The sequence below is a fragment of the Chroicocephalus ridibundus genome, chromosome 2 (assembly GCF_963924245.1).
Source record: "Chroicocephalus ridibundus chromosome 2, bChrRid1.1, whole genome shotgun sequence".
Lineage (NCBI taxonomy): Eukaryota > Metazoa > Chordata > Aves > Charadriiformes > Laridae > Chroicocephalus > Chroicocephalus ridibundus.
Window position 1 is genome coordinate 113,338,829 of NC_086285.1, and position 19,911 is coordinate 113,358,739.

Sequence of the window (19,911 nt, forward strand, 5' to 3'; positions counted from 1 at the left end):
ATCCAACAGTTTTAATCTTCCAATTTACAGTAGAAAAATCTATCAAAACAGTTAAAATGACAGCAATCAGCATCAGCAGCGCTGACCACAAGGTCAAAAGCAACAAAAGCAGGAAACGATGGATCCCTTTGCGTATATGCACAGCTAAATTGCGTATTTTTTATAACAAAAGCCAGAAGGCACGGCAGTGGAAGACACACTGTTTTTAACCCCACGGGTTTTAAGCTGCCGAAACTCGACGCTCCACGGAAGGAGGGTGCCATGGCCACCTCTCAGGAGACCCTTGGCTCCTGGTGACCCCACCACGCCCGAAGCAGGGACTTCTGCGGCCCCGCTGCCTTCTCCGGGACCCCTTCATTCCCTCTGGAAGCGACCCCCCTCCGGCTCAAGGTGAGGGGGACCACCTCTGTGGGCGACCCCACAGCTGGGCCTTTCAGGGCAGGGCTGGGCAGAGCAGGGCAGGGCAGGGCTGGGCAGGGCACCGGGGCCTTGCCTCAGCCCCCTCCCGCCCCCCGGCGGGCGACAGGAGGAGCCCGGGCCCCGAGATGGCGGCGGAGGGCCGGAGGGTGAGGGGGAAGCGGCGAGGCCAGGTGAGCGGGCCGTGAACTGGCGGTCGCCGGCCTCCCTGCCGGCGGGTAGGGCCAGGCCGGGCGGCTCCGGGCGTGAGTCAGAGCGAGGGGCGGGGAGGCGCGGCCGCCTCGGCGAGAACGGCTCTGCCGGGCGGAGGCGGGGGCAGCGTGTCCGGCCCAGACCCCTCCTCCTCCCGCCTTCCTCCGCCCGCCCGTTCCTCCCTCCCTCCCTCCCTCCCTGCGCGACTCTCCCGGGGACGCGGGGAGACACCGCCGGGCCTGTGGCCTGGACCGCACGGGGCCTGCCACCCGCACCGCCTCCCTCCTCTCTGCCGCTCGCCCGCGGGTTAAATGTAGCCGGGCGCCCCGCGGGGGCTGCAGCAAGATGGCGGGTAGGTAGCGCCCCCCCCCCCCCCCCCCCCCCTTTTCCGCACACGCCGCCTCCCCGGTGAGGCGCCAGCCCTCCTCCTCCCCCCCCCCCCCCCCTCCTCCTCCTCCTCCTCCTCCTCTCCCCCGCCCCGGCTTCGGAAGCGCTTCCCTGTTGCTGTCCGGCTTAGAGCGTGGGGGGCTGTGGGGTCAGGTCGCGGGGGGGCACCGGGGCGCAGCCCGCTAACGGCGGCGGCGGCGGCCCCGCGGGTGGGCCGGGTCACGCGTGGGGGGGAGGGGCTGGGGTGTGTCGCGGGGGGGGCGGCGGCGGGCCGGGCACGTTGGCACATGGTGTATCTCCCCCCTTCCCCCAGATCTGTCGCTGCTCCAGGAGGACCTGCAGGAAGAGATCGACGGATGTGAGTGGGGCCAGGGGGGCGTGGGGCGGCTTTCGGGCGAGGAAGTGGCTTCAGAGGGGAGCGCCCACGGTGCATTGTGGGAGGCGGCGGGGGCACAGGAGGAGGAGGGAGGCCATGCTCCGCGCTTCCCTGTGTACATGACACGCAGCCGGGCACGCGTGGGGCAAGCCGGGCTCCGCCGAGCTTTCCCGCGGGGGAGCGGCGGCGGCGGCGGCGCCGCGCAGGGGGGTGCGTTGGCCGGCGGGAAGCGCGCGCGGGGCGGGGAGGGGGTGCGCGCGGGGGTTCCGTTAACGGCCGTCCCGCCGGGGGGGTGTGGTGGCAGCCTGAAGGCCGCCCTGGGGAACCGTCCCCTCACGGCCTGGCCACGGTGTGTGTGTGGGGACGCCTCCGGGGAGGAGAAACCTGCCGGCTCGGAGGCTGCAGCGTGTGGGTTGCTCGTTCCTTTTATATGTATATTTTTTCCTTATATCTGTATATATTTATTTTTTTTGTCCCCCTCCGCCTCCCCCCCCCCCCCCCCGGCCCCCTCTTCCCGACCCTGCTGGAGAGATGTGTGGAAAAGAGTTCATGTCAGGGAGCAAATTGCAGAATGTGGTGGCTCTGGTGCAAAATTACTAACTCAGGGGTATACGAAGCCTGGCTGGCAGACTATAAAAATGTTACTCAGGTGAGAAGGCATCCGTTGGTAATGTCAGTATCGAGGGAGCTTCTTGGAAAGCAGAGGAGGATAAATTTTGGGGCGGAAGTGAAAAATGGAGGCGGCTGGTAAGGCAGGCGTCTGCCTCGCAATCTGCCATGGGCGTGCAGACCCTTGTTGCTGTCTGAAGGTATTTTGTCTGACGTGCAGTCTGCACAGTGAGCCGCTCACCAGGGCTGGATTGCAGGAGAAAAAGCTTTCATTTTATGTCTTACGCTTTTAGGGGAGTGTTATTTTCACTTTTCAGACTTTACTGTGAGCGTTCTACATCTTCAGTTCTGTGATTTGATGTTTAAAAGGCTTTTATCATGTGTTGCCTTGTACAAAGAGGGAGCCTTTCTCCAAGGCTGCTTGCTTGAAATTCAGATTGATGGCATAGCTGTTTGTAAACTTTGTGTGATTACAAAAGGACTTTCTCAGAAGTAACACTTTTTTTTTAAAAAAAAACCTCTGTGGTCTTGAATTTCCACTTAGATTATGATTTTTCTTGACAGGAGTTGAAGTAAGATATGGTTGTAGTCATTGCAGATATGAATCTGTAGCCGTGGGTTTCTGGTGATGGTTTGGATGTTATGGTCTTGTCTTTAAAGCGTAATATATGTGTGGAGATATGACTCAATCCAGATGAGAGCATCCTGAAGGCAGGAGCCATACTAAAAATTTGAAACCTCATTAAAAATTAACTGAGGTTTCGATGGAAGTAGATAAAAGTGAATAGCTCAATGCTTATGCATAATATTTTAAGAGAAAAAATGGAAATCTGTATGAATCAGTGCTATCTGGACATAGTTCAGTCACATGGTGTCTTTTATGTTTCTAAATTTTATGTGGTTTTGTTCTTGTGAGGTGGGTTTGAGATGAAGAAAAATAATACAGACCAGGGAGACCGTACGTATCTAGTAAAAAACAACGTTTCTTGTGCCCCTGTACAACAGGTCGTATGCAATTTATGAAAGCATTCCCAATTGATGCATTGTTTGATACTACATTTCATGGTTGCACATGTGAAACAGACAATGTCAAAAAAAGATGCAATTTTTGCCTGGCGGTGCCAAGCCTGAACCCCACCCTACAGTACCTCTCTCTTGTAAATATTACAAATATTTACAGCTCTCTCGAGCAATAGACTTAGAGGCTTGTTTAGAGGTGTATTCCTGAAGTAGTAATGCAATTCTGAGAAAACTGGAAGTGCTGGCAGCTTTTATGCATGTGTGATTCTGCCAGCTGCAGTCTTGCTATTGAATGTGCTAGGCTGTAGTTAAGGACAAACAAGGAGAAAGCTATGTGGGCATACCTCTAGTCCTGGTGGTATAATTTAGGAAGAGAAATTGGGTAAATGCAAAATAATGTGACTGAGATGGGATCAATTGTTTGGCTATTTTGAAAAGTGAACTATGTAGTTTCCGATAAATCTTTGGGCTTTTAATTGATCTAGTATCAAGTGATAGCAAAACATCTATGAGGTATGTTGGAGAAACCAGCAGTGGTTAAGGCTGGATGAATGTGTACAGATCTGGATTGGACATCTGAAGCTTGGTCTGTGATTAGGCATATGGTTTAGAACATTTTACATTTAGAACACTTTACATTTAGAACATTAGGTGTTCCTTTGTAGCTCCTCAATGAGTCTAGGTTTGATTCTGAATCACAAAATTGTACTTTCTTTATAATGATAATCTACAATGTGATTCACCATTTTCTAATACAATAAAAGTACAAAAGAAAATGAAAGAATCATTAACGTGACTAATATATACCTTTTATTGGTCATGCTCTAAGGCAGTAGGAGAAAGTCCTGGAGTTGAGCAAACAACAATGTATGGTTTCTGCTAAAAGTAAAGAACCAAGCATCTATATCTTTTTAGTTGAGCAAAGTTAAGAACAGCTATTTTTTGATCGTTGTCTTTAAGGTCTCTGGAATTAAATATTTTACTGTAAAGTTGGAGGTTAATCAACAACTTGTACAACTGTACAATTTGTGCTCTCGTTTATTGTGCCAACTCATTGGATGCTAATTAACCTGAAATATAAAACAGTAAATTATTATGTCTTTGGAGTACTGTTTTAACAGTTGCTTGTAAAAGAAAGTTTACAAGCAACAAGTTTCCCAAAGAGAACTTTTGATATAAATATTTAGGTTAAACGAAGCGTTCCTACACTTCAACAGAGAGTAGTAAATCTGCGTTTGGAATAGTGGGAGACCTCAGAATATATGCTGTGGAAGGCATCTGTTTAAAAATTGCCTTTTGTTTATTTGTTTAAGAGGTCAGAGATTAAACGGGAGCTTTTATAAGAAAGGCTTTTAGAGACTAGTTGATAAACCAGCTGGATTGACTTTTAAATAATTAATTTCAGCTTTGGTTCGCATTTCTATTTTGAAAGCTTCATATTATTTTCTGCTCTTGGTTGCTTGGTAACCACTGGAAAGCTCTGATTTTTTTTTTTTTTTTTTTTCCAGGTGAATGCATACTTTACACCTGATGGTACATTACACAGATGATTGCTTTAAGTAGTTACATAGCTTGGCATGTGGTATTTCAGTACTTTAATTTTAGCTAATACTTCGCTTCTGTAGAGGTAGCTCCTAATGTCAGAGTCTATGATTTCTTAAAGAAATTCTGTCTCTCCCATATTCAGCCAGCAGCTTTTCCTTGATCAGTAGTTTGAAGTAAAAATAAATAAATAAATAAATACACCCCCCCCCCCCCAACCAGTGAATGTATCCTGGCTGAACCTACCTAAGGTTATAAAAGAAATTTCATTCCTAAATGTAAGTTCTTATTGTGAAAGGCAACTTTGTTATTGACTCTAACCCCTCAAATAAGTAACATATCATCGCATTGCATCTGTGTCAAGGTGAACCTAACAAGAATCCTTGCATGATATCCATTAAGGCAAAAAAAACCCACCCTAAAGGCAATAGGATGAAAATTCAAAGTGGAAGCCTGCAGAAGACTCCTCATCCCATCTGGCCGCTATAAGGTCGCAAAATTAAGGTAGTGGTTCAGTGTCACCTGGACAGTTACCCATAATGCTACTTGGACTGTTGGCTTCCATGATCTTTTGTCTAAAATCTTGCACGGTATATGAAAAGAAGTCAGGGAAAATTTGGCTTTTGTTAAAATCTTTGATTTGTGCATACAAAAACCAAAATTGAATAAGGTAGCTGTATAAGCTAAGTATAAAACAGAAAAGAAAATAAGCAACAAAAATGCTTCAAAAGCAAACACGGGGGTTGTAGAATTATATTTCTGATGATAAATAAAATGTTCTTTATGACTCTTCCTTGATAGTGTGTGTTTCACACCCCCTTCCCCCACTGGAGGGGGTTTTGAAGATTGAACTGATCAGTACAGATAGATGCAATCAAACGTACCTTGATGCTGACTTCTTTCAGTCTGTCCATTGACATGCGTAGGATGTGTATTCTGAAAAATAGAGCCATCTGTAATTAGAATTCAGGTTGTTAAAGACAGCTTTATTTAACTTGGATTTTAACTGTGATTTAAATCAGGAGAGGAAAGAAATTTTGATCTAATAACTGGTTTAATACTGTTTTGCATGTGTGTTTTTTGAAGAAATATTTGTTATAACTGGCAGCTGCATTTGCATACAACTTTTGGACTTTGGATAGTTGCAAGTACTGTATAGATGCTTTGGTGGTTACGTAGCTTAACATTCAGATTCTGAAGCTTTACCTTTTATCATGTTGAAAAATGGTGAGTGATAATTACCTTTTTTTGTACACTTACTGTTCAGATGTTTTAACTAAAAATGCAGAACATGGTATTTTAATATCTAAGCATAGTTTAGACAGTTCTGGTTTGAACTGTTAAATGAGTTTTAATAGATACATATATGTATACACTTGTATGTAAACTTGTTTTCCTTAGCATAAGAGTTTAACAGTAAGATAGATTTAACTTTTAACAATAACATAGTTTTTACAGTTATCAAATCTAGTGTTACTGGTTGGATTTTAGTTGTAGATTAAACAGTTATAAAGATTAAAAAAATACAGTAGCTGTAATCTAATATACCTCTGGTTTTAGTATTGAGTTCTTTTTAATTGATTGAAAAGAGACAGGTCTTTCTAGCTTCCTCCCAGCGGGCTTCTCAACAGTGAGTGAGCCAGTTATTCAGCTGAGCTAAAGAAAATACTCTTTGTGCATCTGCAGGTGTCAAAAGCTGTTTCATCTTTGTCTTGTTCCAGGTGATCAGCAAATCGTCTGGCATTAGCAGTGAGCTTGTGTTTGTTGAATGCTTTTAATTAAATTATTCTACACGTGCAACTTAAGTAGCACACAAGTCTTTTCCCAAATAGAAGCTAATTTAAATTTAATTTTTCTTTCAATTTTTTTCTCCTTTTTCCTAACACTTAAAGCCAAAAGGTTTTTGCTTGGTTTTTTTTTTTTGTTTGTTTTGTTTTTAATAAATAAAATTGGTCTGTATTTACCTGTGGTGTCAAATCACAGTCACGGCTTGCTGCTGTGTTGTTGCTCTTAGTCCCTTGCAGTGAATTATGTTGGGATAACATGCATTCAGTATTTTAAAATTCACCTTACCTTTCCTGCAACTGTACATAGTAATATCAGAGCTTTTGTATTGTGGCTCCTTTGTTCCTTTACCACAGAACAAGAACTCGCAAATTTTGTTATGCTGTTAGTTGTTACGTATAGACTGCAAGTCTGGTCGCTAGTATGGCTAAATTTCCAACATAACGTTTGAATGCCAAGTTGCAGTGCTGACCTTTTGGTCCTGTCAGAGATTTAGCTCTGGTGAAAGAGTGCTGGGAGAGTTTGAGTTACTAGGATGGCATTTCAGTAGGATGCAGTCTTTAATGTCTGTGTTGCAATAAATAATAACAGAAATTAATGTCAGACTTTCTGTTTCAGTTCTCTGGTGTGACCGAGATTCTGTTCCATTGGGAATCTAATAACCAGTTTATATTGCTAATGAAGCATACTTGTTAAGTCTGTTGTTTCCCCTGGAGGTCAGGTTTTAATTCTCCTGACTCTTCAGTTTATTTCTTTGTCTTTTAATGTGGCAATTGACCCTTTATAGAAACTGTGAGACTCAGGTGGATGGCTGTGTCCTCATGGAACTCTGATTTTAGCAGTCTCAGGTGGGTAATGGTTAGTGTCTTTTTCTTGAGCAACCTCTTAGGATTCTGCAGAGGAGAGGTTGTGAAGAAAGGGTTGTGCTGGATTTGGTATAGGCTAATGAACCTTCCTCATGCAGCTGTACATGTTTTCTCCATTACACCTAGCAGAGGTTTGAAGAAGAGCTAATTTTTTTAGGCTTTCAGCTTCCCAAGGCCAGTAGCATCACTTCTCATGTGGAAATGGGCTTTTCACGAGCCACCTTTTATGTTCCTGTCTCTGGCAGGAATCCTCAATTAAGGTTGCCGGCTCCTCTTTTATCTTTTTATTATTTTTTTTTATTTTGTCTGTGTCTCCTGATTTATCTCCTACGACTTCAGGAATTCTCCTCCCTTTCTCTCTCACTTGGAGGGGGAAAAAAAACAAACAAAAAAACCCCAAACAAACAAACAAAAAACCCCAAACCCACAAAAAAACGGGAAGGCATGAATGAGTCAGGAAAGAGATGGAAATTTTCAAAATCTTAAGCTTGAGTGAAACCTCGCTGTTCATGCAGTTGCTTCTGACTGCTGACCTATTGTGGAGGTGGCAGACCGCACTGTGTTGAAGATAAAATGCCTCTCTTTCCTGTGTGTGTCTTTTGCTGCTGAGACTTTCCCTCTGTGTGGGCAGGAAGCTTTCTTTGTAAGGGTAGTAGCTGCAAGAGATGACTTGTAACAGTAGCAGAACTGGATGAAAGGACAGCTTCTGCTTTGGGAGCTGGAGTAACAATTCTGTCTTTGGAAGAGCAAGGCAGGGACAGCTGCCCCTAAAGGAACGCAGTACATCAGGGTTTCTCTGTCAGCTTTAGAAAGTATAGCATAAGAAAAATTAATGTGGCTTTTTCTTGGTTTGGGTGTGGTTCTTTCTGGCAATAGGGTTTTAAAATCCCGTCTAATATATAGGTTAAACAAAGTGTCAAAATACATTTGTGAAGGGTGTTCATTTTCAACAGCAGAACAACTGCACTGGGAGTTGAGAGTACTGGTTTGGTGTGGGGGGGTGTTACTATTTTTGAGGTTAAAAAAAATGAAAGGCAAATAGTACAATAAATATGCATTATTCTGAGATAAAATTTCCCTAAAAGCTAAAAATACTAGTGTATAAAAGTGACATTCTATATGAGCGCTAATGCAGACTGTTGGAGTGTTTTTCTCTGATAAATAAGTCTGCGTAGGTATTTTTTTGTCTTGTTGCCATAGTGCCTGAATGGTTCCCAAATATTTGAATGGAAGAGAGACCACCTTTTCCTTCCTCTCTAGGCAGAAGGAAGAATAGCTTTAGTAGTCTTTAGGGATACTTGCTTGTGCAGGTTTGCTTGTATGTATGTTTTATTAGAGGAAACTATTTTAAATAACATTGAAATTTGCACCTGTGGCTGTTCTCACTTTCTAAGACTGAATCCACTGCTTTCTGTACTGCTCAGTCTTCTCCCATAGGCTGGTTTGATACTTTATACTAAGCATAGACCGGAAAAGCATGAAGAGTTGCAGAAAGAATGTCCTCCTCTGAAAGCTCAGGAAACACGAAGGCTTATCCCACCAAGAGTTTTTAAATGCTGTCAAACAACATCTCACGAGTGTTGTCTGGGGTTTGAGTGGAGAGAGGAGGATTACAGTTAGGAAGTTCAAAGTGATTTATGTTGCAAAGCCATGTTTTATAGAATATGGATGTACTAATCAGAACTTGCCTTGTCTGCAGCATTTAGCCCAAATGTGTTTCAGTTACTGTGACTGAACCAGTCAAAGTAACTGCACAGCGGTGCAATGCTTGATTCAAGTGGAGCAGCTGCGTTAGTAGCTGATGTGTTATAACTCCTCATCTCATGTCAGCATTGCAAAGCTAGCACAAGCCTTTGGAGCGTTTGAGCTTCAACTGCTTGTTTCATAATGCTCTCCCTTACACTTAGACCAAGGGTAAAGCATATGTTGTTTGAACTTGATGGTTTTTTTTGTTTACCAAATACCCATTTAGGGGCAGAACTTGAGCACAGCCCCAGGCGCAGTGAATGCATTTGTCCTGTCATGGTAGGACCAGGGAGACCATTTTGGTGGAAGATGAAGTGGAATTCTCTTTGTAGTGCTACAAAGTTTGCAGTCAGTCATAGAGGCAATCAAAAACCCCACAAGCAGCAGTGCTCTGCAGATAGAGGGTGGATGCCTTTCTTTGACTGTAAGGAACTTGTAGAGGGGGGAAAAAGTAACTTAGAGGAACTTCCTGCTTGCACTAGCTGACGCTTGCTTCACTCCAGCCTCATTCCATGATTCTTAATTGTATGCAGTTGTTTGGAAAGGGTAAAAGATAGGTATGTTAAGTAGCAGGGGACTTGAGCACCATAGTGGTGGGCGTGACATGCTCCCAACAGGAAACTGGTGGACAAAATATAAACTGTTGATTGTTTTAACTGGTAGCTTGGATGTCCTTCTCTTTGTTTTAGTTTCCTCTGGACCAGCTTTTGTTGCAGGTCAAACCATTAACCAGTAGAAGGTACATTCTGCTGTTCTGCAAAGAAATGACTAATGAGCAATATGAGATGGAACTATTCCTTTGTTTCAGAATAAATCAGGATTTTTAGTGTTGCTTGTGTATGACTTGAAGAGACATATTTGTCTGTAGCTGCACCTGTTCTTGTTACTTAAAGAATTTTGTACCACCCCTTGTTTCCTCTGATGTTTGTTGAGAAATGCAACTGCTTTGGCATGCATGGTAACTATATCTTTTTTTGAAGGCCTTTGCTAGATGAAAATATTCTCTCAGTCTGTTGTGTTTAGTCTAGTGGGTCTTTTAAATTTGCTGTACCATACTTGCATAGTTCTGTATGTATATAGCTGCTTATTTTGATTCCTGCATCTTTCTTTCATCTGCTAAATGGTGTCCAGTTCTGTTCCCGCCCCACCCTGAAGCTTTATTTTAAATGGTTTGCTTTGTCTGTGCTTCAGGCCGTTAGCAAGCTCTGCTATCAAAGTGCTACGTGGGGGCTAATGTGATGAGCCCTGCTGTTAGCATGGCTCTGTTTGCATCAGAGCCGCTCTGCACTTACCCCTTCTTATCTTCCTTGCTCATACCTCTCTCCTCCTTCTCCCCAACTCCCAAACCCAGTCCCACCAAACTTGGGAGTGCAGACAACTGTCTATGCCTTCAGGTGTGGTGACTTCACTACATTCATAAGAGACTTAAGATGGATGGTGTTCCATGTTTGAATGAGAAATTTGGGGGAGAGACAGAGAAAGGGAAGTGTGGTTCTTGTTTCTGCTAATATGGTGGACGGACTGGAATCTAGGATTATCACTTGCAGATTCCTTTTTTATTTTTTTCACCTGTTTTGTAATGTTGCATGATGAAATCGCACACTGGTCAAACTTGCATTTTTCTCTGAAAACATTTGTAATATCAGGGTAAACTTGTGGCACCTTATTTGCATTTTCAGTCTCAGAGTACAGCAGGAGAACAGAGATGATGTATTTTAAGTGTCTTTTGGAAAAATCAGCTCCCACTTTCTGACAGCGGCACCTATGATCACCTGTGAGTGATACCTGGATGTGGCAGGCAAGATAGTGGAACTCAGCATTACAAATGCATTTTGTAATATTTGTGTAACTGTAATCGCAATAGATCTTGGTTAATGTTACTGAAGCAGTACAGTAAATTTGTGGTAGCAAATGAAGCTGAAATAGCACAACTGACGCTTTGGTCTGTGACATCATTGCGGAACCGGAGCTGCAATATAGTGCACTATGAAAGGGTGAGAGTAATGAGTTCCTAACTGTGGACAAATATAGACGTTTAGCTTATGCTGAGGTAGATTTCTCTTTGCAGAACATCAAGATGCAAAATGATAATTCTCATAGTAAATAAGATGGAAAGGAATGCATTTGTAATATTGAAGGGCTGAGAACACTACTTGTGTTCTGCAGAAATCTGAATGTAAGGTGAATTTCTTCTTTCCTAGCATAGAGTATGGTGACTTGGAACGAAACCTGCTGCTATTATTTTGTGATTATGATATCAAATGTTTGGGCTTGTGGGACTACTATTTTTGCTTTACAATTAAACAGAAAAATTGCTTGCTGGAGCAGCAGAACAGAACTAAGTCCTTTTTGCTATATTAACCTGGACACGGCTGTGGTAACAATTGATGTAGACCATAGCAAATAGCCTGTACTACGGTTATACAGATATATCTGTAGCAACTGCCATAGAGACTTCTTAATAGATCTTGAGAATGCTTTGGGAATGCAGAAGATAAAATGAGGGAACTGTAATATTAGTTGGAAATCTCAAATCTTTAAAATTATTTGTTGGTCAGCTTTGAGAAATTAAAATTGCTCATTTTTAAATACCTGTTGTCTTGTAACTGAGTTTCCATGTCAAAATGAGGGAGGATATGTTTCTGCCTTGGAGCCTATAGCAGATATAGAAGAACAGTCTATGTCAAAGAGTTCATGCATTATGAAATAAAAGAAAAAAATAATTATTGTTTGAAACTTGATCTTGTGCACCTGTCTGTAAAAGACACAATATGATCAAGATCTTTGTGAAAGACACTATGGAGATGAGACGTAGTAGAAAAATCAACTCACTTGAAAATTGACCTATAGGCTATGGCTTTATAGGGGACTGAGTTTTAAGTGGACTTCTGTTTTGTTGTATGCTCAACCAAGCTTGTCAATGGTCGACTAAGCACCTCTAAACATAGTTTATCTCAGTGAGATTGCTGTATGGTCCATGTTAGTTAATAATTGTGTCAAGTAATTGTATCCTTGCCACGAAACAGAGGAGAACTTAAGGGAAACAGGAGAACTTAAAGTGGGTGTTAATACATTCTTTGTACAGTATGGACCAGATGCAAGATAGATAGACAAGCCTGAACAACTTCTACAAAAAAGAGCCAAACAAATGATTGGACAGGAAAATGAAGGTACAGAGGAGTTACTTGTCTTGTGTAATACAACAGGTCAGTGATAGTCAGATATTGAAACAAAATCCAGTGTTTATCTTGTTTGTGATGCTGCTTTGTGTTTGGTGCTAGTAGTGTAGAGTTTTGAAGAGAAGTTTGCAAACTACTTAGTCTAGATAAATTAACACATTTATTCATTTTCCTCTGCCTTGGTGCTTATGTGGACAGAAAATAGGGGCACTGTGATGGCTTTTTACACTGTTGTCCAACTATCCTTCCTCCTTCCATCACCACTAGTGACTTTAAACTGCTGGGGTAGGGCGTTTTTATAGAAACTCCTGATTTCTTAGCTCTACTTCTTTTGCATGTTAGTGTGAACATGTAAGACCAGATTAAAAGGTATATAGGCTCTGAACTTGCATTAGTTTTCAGTAGTGTATTTTAGCTTAGATGCCTTCTGAGCATTTGGTCTGGACTTATTTGTACTGGTTTGAAAAAGTGAAGAATTCTAACTATCCCAGCCAAAACCAGTACACTTGTGTTCAAGGGTGTTTTTTGCATTTGTAGTTTACAAAAGTGATCAAAGTTGGGTAGAAAGCAGAGGAGGGCTGAAGAGGAAATATTCAGTTAACAGCCTTTTGGATAGCTTTATTGGAATAACCTTCCAAGTGTAGGGAAAATCAAAGTGACTTGTTTTATTGAATAATGCAAAGTATGTTCTTTATGCATTTTTAGATGAGGAGTGGTTAGATTGTTGGTGAATCATATTTGGGGCAAGTTAAAGACGAACATTCATTTGAGGGGCTTTGTTAGAATGGGAATTCTACTGGGCTGATGCCTCTTTTCACTTGGATCGGTGTCTTGATGTTGAAAGTGAAAATGAATACATAAGATAATTGTAACAGTACTTTAAAAGAACTATGTACTGTTCGTGTACTGATTGGTTTATTTTTATCACCTCCCTCTTCCCTGTTGGTGTTAGTGTAGCGCTTATCAGGATGCTGCCATTTAAATGATCTCTTTTGTGACTATAAGCTGAGATGCTGGAATTACTTAAAGAAAAAATGTTGCTCAGCATCAGTAGCAGAAGCACATTAAGCCTAACATAGTGCTAAACTTAATTTTACAGTGCACAAACACAGCAGAGTCAAATTCACGCACCTCACTTTCTGTTTGAACTAGTAGGAGGCATGAAACAGATAAATTGTAAGCAGCTGCTCATATTTTTATCATTGATATTTACATCTGATATAGAATGGATTTAGCAGTTTGGTTAACTTAAGTGGTTTCACGAGGCAAAAATTACAAGAACATTCAGTTTACTAAATCAAAGGTGTCAGACATCTAGTCAACTTTGGTGCATGTTTACGTGTTGAGACATACAGAGTGCGCAGTTGCCATGTTCTACAACGTCTTAAGATGACATCCACATTAGACCACTCACTGTAGGAGAGCTAAGGGAGAATAAATGTAGAGGGGAAAGAAAGGAACATGGAACATAAAGTTGAGGTTGAGAGGAGAGAAATGGAGAAAGTAAGACTAGTGGTGGTTGATGTAATGATCAGCATTTTTTTTAATTCACGCATATGATAGTTAAATAAAAATAATTATATTGGTGACGATAATTATGTTGGTATTTTGACATAGTTTCATCAATTTATGCTTTTAAATTTGTAGTATGATCAACAAACTTTAAAATAGGAAAAATAGGACGCTGTCAGAGTTAATTTCACTGAATATTAGAGTGATGGGTTTTGTTCTTCCCAATTGGTTATGTCACAACTTGACTGTATTAATTTAAGTTCTGTAGTTTAGAAATCGATCTCAGTGCAGTGGTTTAGCTCCTTAGTGAAGGGCGCAATTATAATTATACAACCCCCCCCAAAATTATTGCAGTTTATTTCCTGGAATGAGGAGTATCTGTGTAACTTATTTCATGTATGGATGCTGCAGAATGTTTTTGCCTCAAAGTGTGTCTTGACAGTAGGAGCTTGCGTACGATAAAATGTTCTGTGAGGAGTGGCTGAGGACTCTGGGTTTGCCTAGTTTGGAGTAAAGGAGGCTGAGCAGCAACCTCATTGTTCTCCACAGCTCCCTGAGAAGGGGAAGAGGAGAGGGAGGTGCTGATCTCTTCTCCCTGGGATCCAGTGGGACACATGGGAATGGTTTAAAGCTGCTCCAGGGGAGGTTTAGACTGGACATTAGGAAGCATGTCTTTATTGAGAAGGAGCGTGGTCAAACACAGGAACAGGCTTCCTAGAGGGGTGATTGATGCCCCAAACCTGTCAGTGTTTAAAAGGCATTTGGACAGTGCCCTTAATAATAGCTTTTGGTCATCCCTGGATTGGTCAGGCAGTTGGACTAGATGGTCATTGTATGTCCCTTCAACTGAAATATTCTATTCTAAAAAGACTAGTCTGTGAGAAAGGTGCGTGGCATAACTATAAACACAGGAAAACCTGTTGTTTTAGTTGGATCAATGGGTTGAATTAAAGGCCTTTGAGTCTGTCAAAGGACATAGCTTGTTCCTTGTTAACTTAACCTGACATAGAATCTTAACTTGCATTGTGAGTGCATTTTTACCTTCCCCCACCTTTTCTGTGAAAAATAAAACCAATTATTGCAAAAGACTAAACCAACCAAACAAAAAAACCCCAACCAAACCCACAAACTCAAACCAAATACGGATTCAAACACTTGTGTAAACTTGGGGTTACTAAGTGCTTTCCCTTTGTGCTGCAATAGCTTTCTGCAGCTAACCTTTTTGAGCCTTCCCTTTCTCCCCCTGCAGTTTGTTATCCACTGCCTTAGGCATATCCAGAGAATGCCTAAGGTTCCTCTCCCCAGATTACTCTTCCATCTACTTTGTCTTGCAGTTCCTAGCAAGCTTTCTTCCTTGCTCCTGTCTCCCAGATTCTTCTTACACCCTTGATCTTTTCCCATCATTTGATCATTTCCCTTCATTTGATTTCTGGCAAGGGTTTCATGTCCTAGCAGCAAGTGCAGAATTTGGACCCTCCTCCAGGGATGGGATTTATTTATGACTAATTAAACAATGTCCATTGATTCTTTACCTAGAAAATGGGAGAAACAGTTTGTTGGTAAAGGGATGCTATTAACTCAACTTGGTCTAAAAATGGAGAGTTTGGTGCTAGATCTTTTGACATTTAAAATAGGTTTAGGAAGAAGTTCAGAAAACTGTAGTTGCGTATTCTGAATGGCGAAGATAATGGTACAATGTCCGATAACCAATTTGCATAACATAGTATAGTTGTATGGAAGGTAAGAGGACAGTAATCTTTTCTTTCTTCTATAGAGTTCACTTTTTTGTTTTTTTTTTTTTTAAAATAACCATTGTTGGATTTCTAGATCTGTCTGTCTGCTGTCCAGCTTTTTTTGCCAGTTTTCAAAGGGCTTTCAGAGAAACTTGGCTAGACAGAAGAATATTTGTAGTCTACTGTAGTGTTGTTGTATCTTCAGGAGTAATGCAGGTGACCTGGTATGGTTCTTGCAAATAAGTGAATGCATTTGCAATACTAGTAAATAAGTGATTGCATTTGCAGGCTAAGGTGTTTGTTATGGGACTGAGTTTTTGAGCGTTTTAGAGGGCATATTGAAGACAGAAAAGGTGATAGTTCAAATCCTAATTCTTCAAGCAGCTTTGCGGAGCAGGGATGGACCCCTTTTCTATTTCTTTCTGTTTCCATGTTGATAAAGGTGTCTGGAGTTCCCTATTGAGTTGTTGGTTAATAATTATGCAATAGGTGAATTGTGCCTATTTTAATTGGTAGTCGGATATAGTAATAAACATCTGAACTTTTTAACATGCTTAATTTAGGTTTTTCTATTTTAAGAAAATTTCTTTTTTTATTTTGCTAAATGATGTTGTATTAACTCTATCTCTGGGCTAATTGCTCCTATGATTTTAGTCTATGTTTCTTCAGAAGGCTGACTTTAGAATTAGCTGAAAGTAATTTATGTAATAAAAATACAAGGTATAAAAATACCATTTGTAAGCTAAAATTATTGTGAACCTTGGATGTTTTGTGAAACATCATCTTTGGGAATTTAGAGAGAATTACTCAAAATCCATTTATTCCAATTTATAGGTAATAAATCACTTTCTCGTGTAGAAAAGGCTTTATGGGAGTTGGGGAAAGCTAGGGGGAATGATGTAGTGCAGTGAGTAAATATGTTGTCAATGGGACCTTGTTTAGACTTCTGTGTTTCAGACCAACAACAGACATCATTTTAGTGTTAAACTACTGTGATTATAAGGAATATTTCTGATGTCTCTGATAGTTGGTGTGGATGACTACAGCTCAGAGTCTGATGTGATTATTATACCTTCAGCCCTGGACTTTGTCTCACAAGATGAAATGTTGACGCCTTTGGGAAGACTGGACAAGTACGCTGCAAGTGAGAACATATTTAACAGGTATGCTTTTTAAATGTCCTGTCTGGCTAATGGTATGCAAACTATTCATCTGATTCAAATCTGACTGAAGTTAATTTGCATGAAATACAAATAGTTTAAAAAAACTCCAACAACTTTACAAAACTTTTCAGTTTCCACTCCTCCTTCTGTTTGCTGATACTCCTTCTACTTACACAGAATGAAGTACTAATGATAACAGAAAAGCATTCGCTTAAGCAGCTATAGTTCAGGACTTCCTGAACTTTTTCATTAATTGGTCCACATCCTTGTAGGTTTTTTGTGGATGTTAACATTCCTGCTGACACAGGACTAGGACATTTCCCCGTTTTTATTTCTGTAATACTACTACATTTAAAAGCACAGGTATTGTAGCGTACTCTAGACAGACATACGCTCCCCACCTGCACAGAGGCACCCTGCAATGAAATGGAGAAATTCAAAACCAACGCTTATTTTAACTGTAACTGCAAACAGTTACAAAAATCACAGAAATGTATAAAATATGTTAAGGTTGAGGGTTTTCTGGTGTTTTGTTTTAACATAGTTTAGTTGGGCTCCAACTAAATCTTCAATAAAGCATGTTTACTTTTATGTTGAATTCTTAATTCAGTAGTATGCGGAAGATAAGCCAGTGATCAATCACCCTGTAGGTTAACCTCTATTTTGTTGTTCATGGCTTGACTTCTGTAAGGATTTAGCCCTGTGCTTAACTTTAGTCATGTGAAGTATACTTTAAATTCTATGTGACATGTGTGAACATCCTGTGTTTGGAAGGTTTTCATTCTGATTGAACTGAAGTTAACAATTACAGAGTGGTTTCTATTACTATAACCTGCATAAATCTGAATGCATAAATTAGTTCTGAAATGCCTGATTTTAAAGTTTTTTTGTTTTCCTGAAATCGCAAAGTTTGTGGTATTTTACAATTTGAGATGAAATCAGCAATTTGCCAACCAGAAGAGAGTTTCTGTGTGTTTGACTTTTCGTGGGGAGGGAGGGAAGAGGAGCCTTTTAGGGCTACAGGTGACAGTTATGTATTAAAAGTCAGTAGGGCAGAGAACAAACTCATAAATTCAAGTTGTGCGACTTGAATTTTAAGTGAGAATAGTGGTCCTAATATTTTACTTGCCCGTTTAAGAAAAAACTGTCTCTCTGAGTCTCTCAGTATGGATTGTATTGGGGTATGGGGCATGCATAAGCTTGAAATCTTTTTGATCACGCCATCCAGCTTTATGCATCCCGTGCTTGCCTGTGCTTTTCTGCAGGGGAAGATGGGTGGAGTAACTAGTTTTCCCCTGGGGTGTTTTTGTGTTTGCTTGTTTGGTGCTTGTTCTTTGGGTTTTTTTTTGTTTGCTGTTGTAAACAAGTTGTTTAATCCTAGCTCTTTTTGTAGGCCTACTGTGTTATGTATCATAAGAAAATGTAGGAAATAGCATATGATAGCCATTAGTGATAGTGAGTAACTATTGCAGGAAGCTTATGATGATTCAGCATTAGTCAGTGTCAGGAATAATTGAAGAGATTTTTGCTAGACAGATGAACTGGAGCATTTCATAGGGAAAAGATAAGAATGAACAACTTAAATGTAATTTAATTTATGCCTCTTAGTATAGTATAATCACATCCAATTTCTTATATGTAATTTAACATTATTTTATATTATGATTGAGTTAATAATATTTCAGTTGTTTCTGTGACCTTGAACCTGCATTTGTGTGGAAGCTTCAAATTATAGGTGCCCAAACCCTTGAAACATAATCATTGAGCTTGGGTAAATTAGGGTAAGATTTTTTTTTTCTTTCAATGGATGAATTTGCTTTTAGTGTGTGGTTTGTTTTTTGTGTTTTGTTTTGTTTTTTTAATATTTAAATTTCATTTTAAGTATTATTTCTCTTTGCATTTGTTATTATTATCATTTTCTATCTGGTTAGTCATCTTCATATGTAATCACACACATTTTCACTGTGTGATTATGTTGAATGATAAAAGTGAAGTGATTTTTTTTTTTAACAATTACTACAAAAGCCTAGTCTCCTTTGAGTGGATTCCTTGAGGACTCATAATTTCTCAGCTGGTGTATGAAGGCCAAAGCAAGTTGCTCTGAGATGGAAATGAATCTATGTCTGCATCCTAAGAAATTTTAGCAGAATGGACTTGGAAATTGCAAATGGGAATTGTTTCTTCATTTAAATATGTATGATTTTTGACAGGATGAGCTGAAAAAAAGAGAGTGAGGTAGGGAATCCTCTAACGACTTCCCAAATTGTAGAAGGAGTTTCTATGTGACAATTTTGGCATGTTATGGTCTACATCCTCACTGTTTTAAGCGTTGCTGATCAGCACCACAGATGTTGTCTTAGTTTATGATAATGGAGGGGAACCTGACAAATAATACAGTAAATAATGCCCCTTGTATCTGAAAATGAAGACAAATGGGACTCTGGCTATGGTTTTATTAATGAAAAGGCAGCCTCCAGGCAGGATTTAAGACACATCTCTAAATATGCCTTAATCCAATATCATATTTCAGCAAGAGTAGATGACAAGCAGAAAGCTAAGACTATTGCCCTGAAACACAAGATCTCCTTGTTCCTGGTAGTACTGGTGTGTGTGTGCGTGCATGCATGCATGGGTGATTTGCTATTTGCTTTAAAAAAGCATTTGCTGTTTGCTTTAAAAAACAATTGCTGGTGCAAATTGGAGCATAGCTTTTTGTCTCTTCTCATTTTAAGAATCCTTTGTGGATTTTCCTGAGCTTATTGCTGTTAACTTTCTTCCATTCCTCATTAAGAAGGCTCAGATGTATGCAAGACTCATCAATAGATCTGATGAAATAGTGAAGCAGTTGCTGAACAACAGACCCTTCCTTCTGATCAGCCTACTTTTTGAGGAACTGTTGCTCTTCAAACCAAAGCAGATCTTGGCAGCAGACTCTTATTCATCACTATGAGCAGTCTTTGCTATCAAGACTATATCTACCTGTCAGTGTAGATATTTTTAAGCTATCCTCTTGCCATGCTTCTTTGTGTTCTGAAGTAATTCTTTGCTTTTGCCTTGGGAGAATACCTAATGTCTTTTGAACTAGGTTTGTGGTTGGTTTTTTTTTTTTTTTTAAATAGTTTAACTTCAAAATACTTGTAGCACAGCACTCAGCAGTAACTGAGGATATATGGGATCTCAAAGAGGGATTAAGCTGAGGTGTGTGTACTCATGTACAGTTTATCAGTAGCACTTTTGCTGTCTACAGTGTAGGTGACGATTTGGCCTAAAGCATTCTGGGTAGCTTGTCTTTTTTGTCTAAAAGATATGCTCCTCTGACTTCATGGCACAGACATCGTTTCTCATATGGTCTGTAAAAGGTAGCCTTTTTGCTTTCTAGAGTCC

The 19,911-nt window shown here is 40.6% G+C and overlaps 1 protein-coding gene across 8 annotated transcripts in view; it reads left to right on the forward strand.

Moving 5' to 3' along the window:
* Positions 1 to 609: 609 nt before the first annotated feature.
* PPP4R1 (protein phosphatase 4 regulatory subunit 1) overlaps positions 610 to 19,911 on the forward strand; it is a 69,264-nt gene continuing 49,962 nt past the window's right edge. Inside the window, exons 1-3 of one of the 8 annotated variants that reach the window (XM_063326539.1) lie at positions 610 to 961; positions 1,310 to 1,354; positions 16,392 to 16,527. In XM_063326539.1, the coding sequence (XP_063182609.1) occupies positions 955 to 961; positions 1,310 to 1,354; positions 16,392 to 16,527 (188 nt within the window). In that variant the 5' untranslated portion in view covers positions 610 to 954. The other 7 variants (XM_063326541.1, XM_063326543.1, XM_063326540.1 and 4 more) reach the window with 7 other exon arrangements.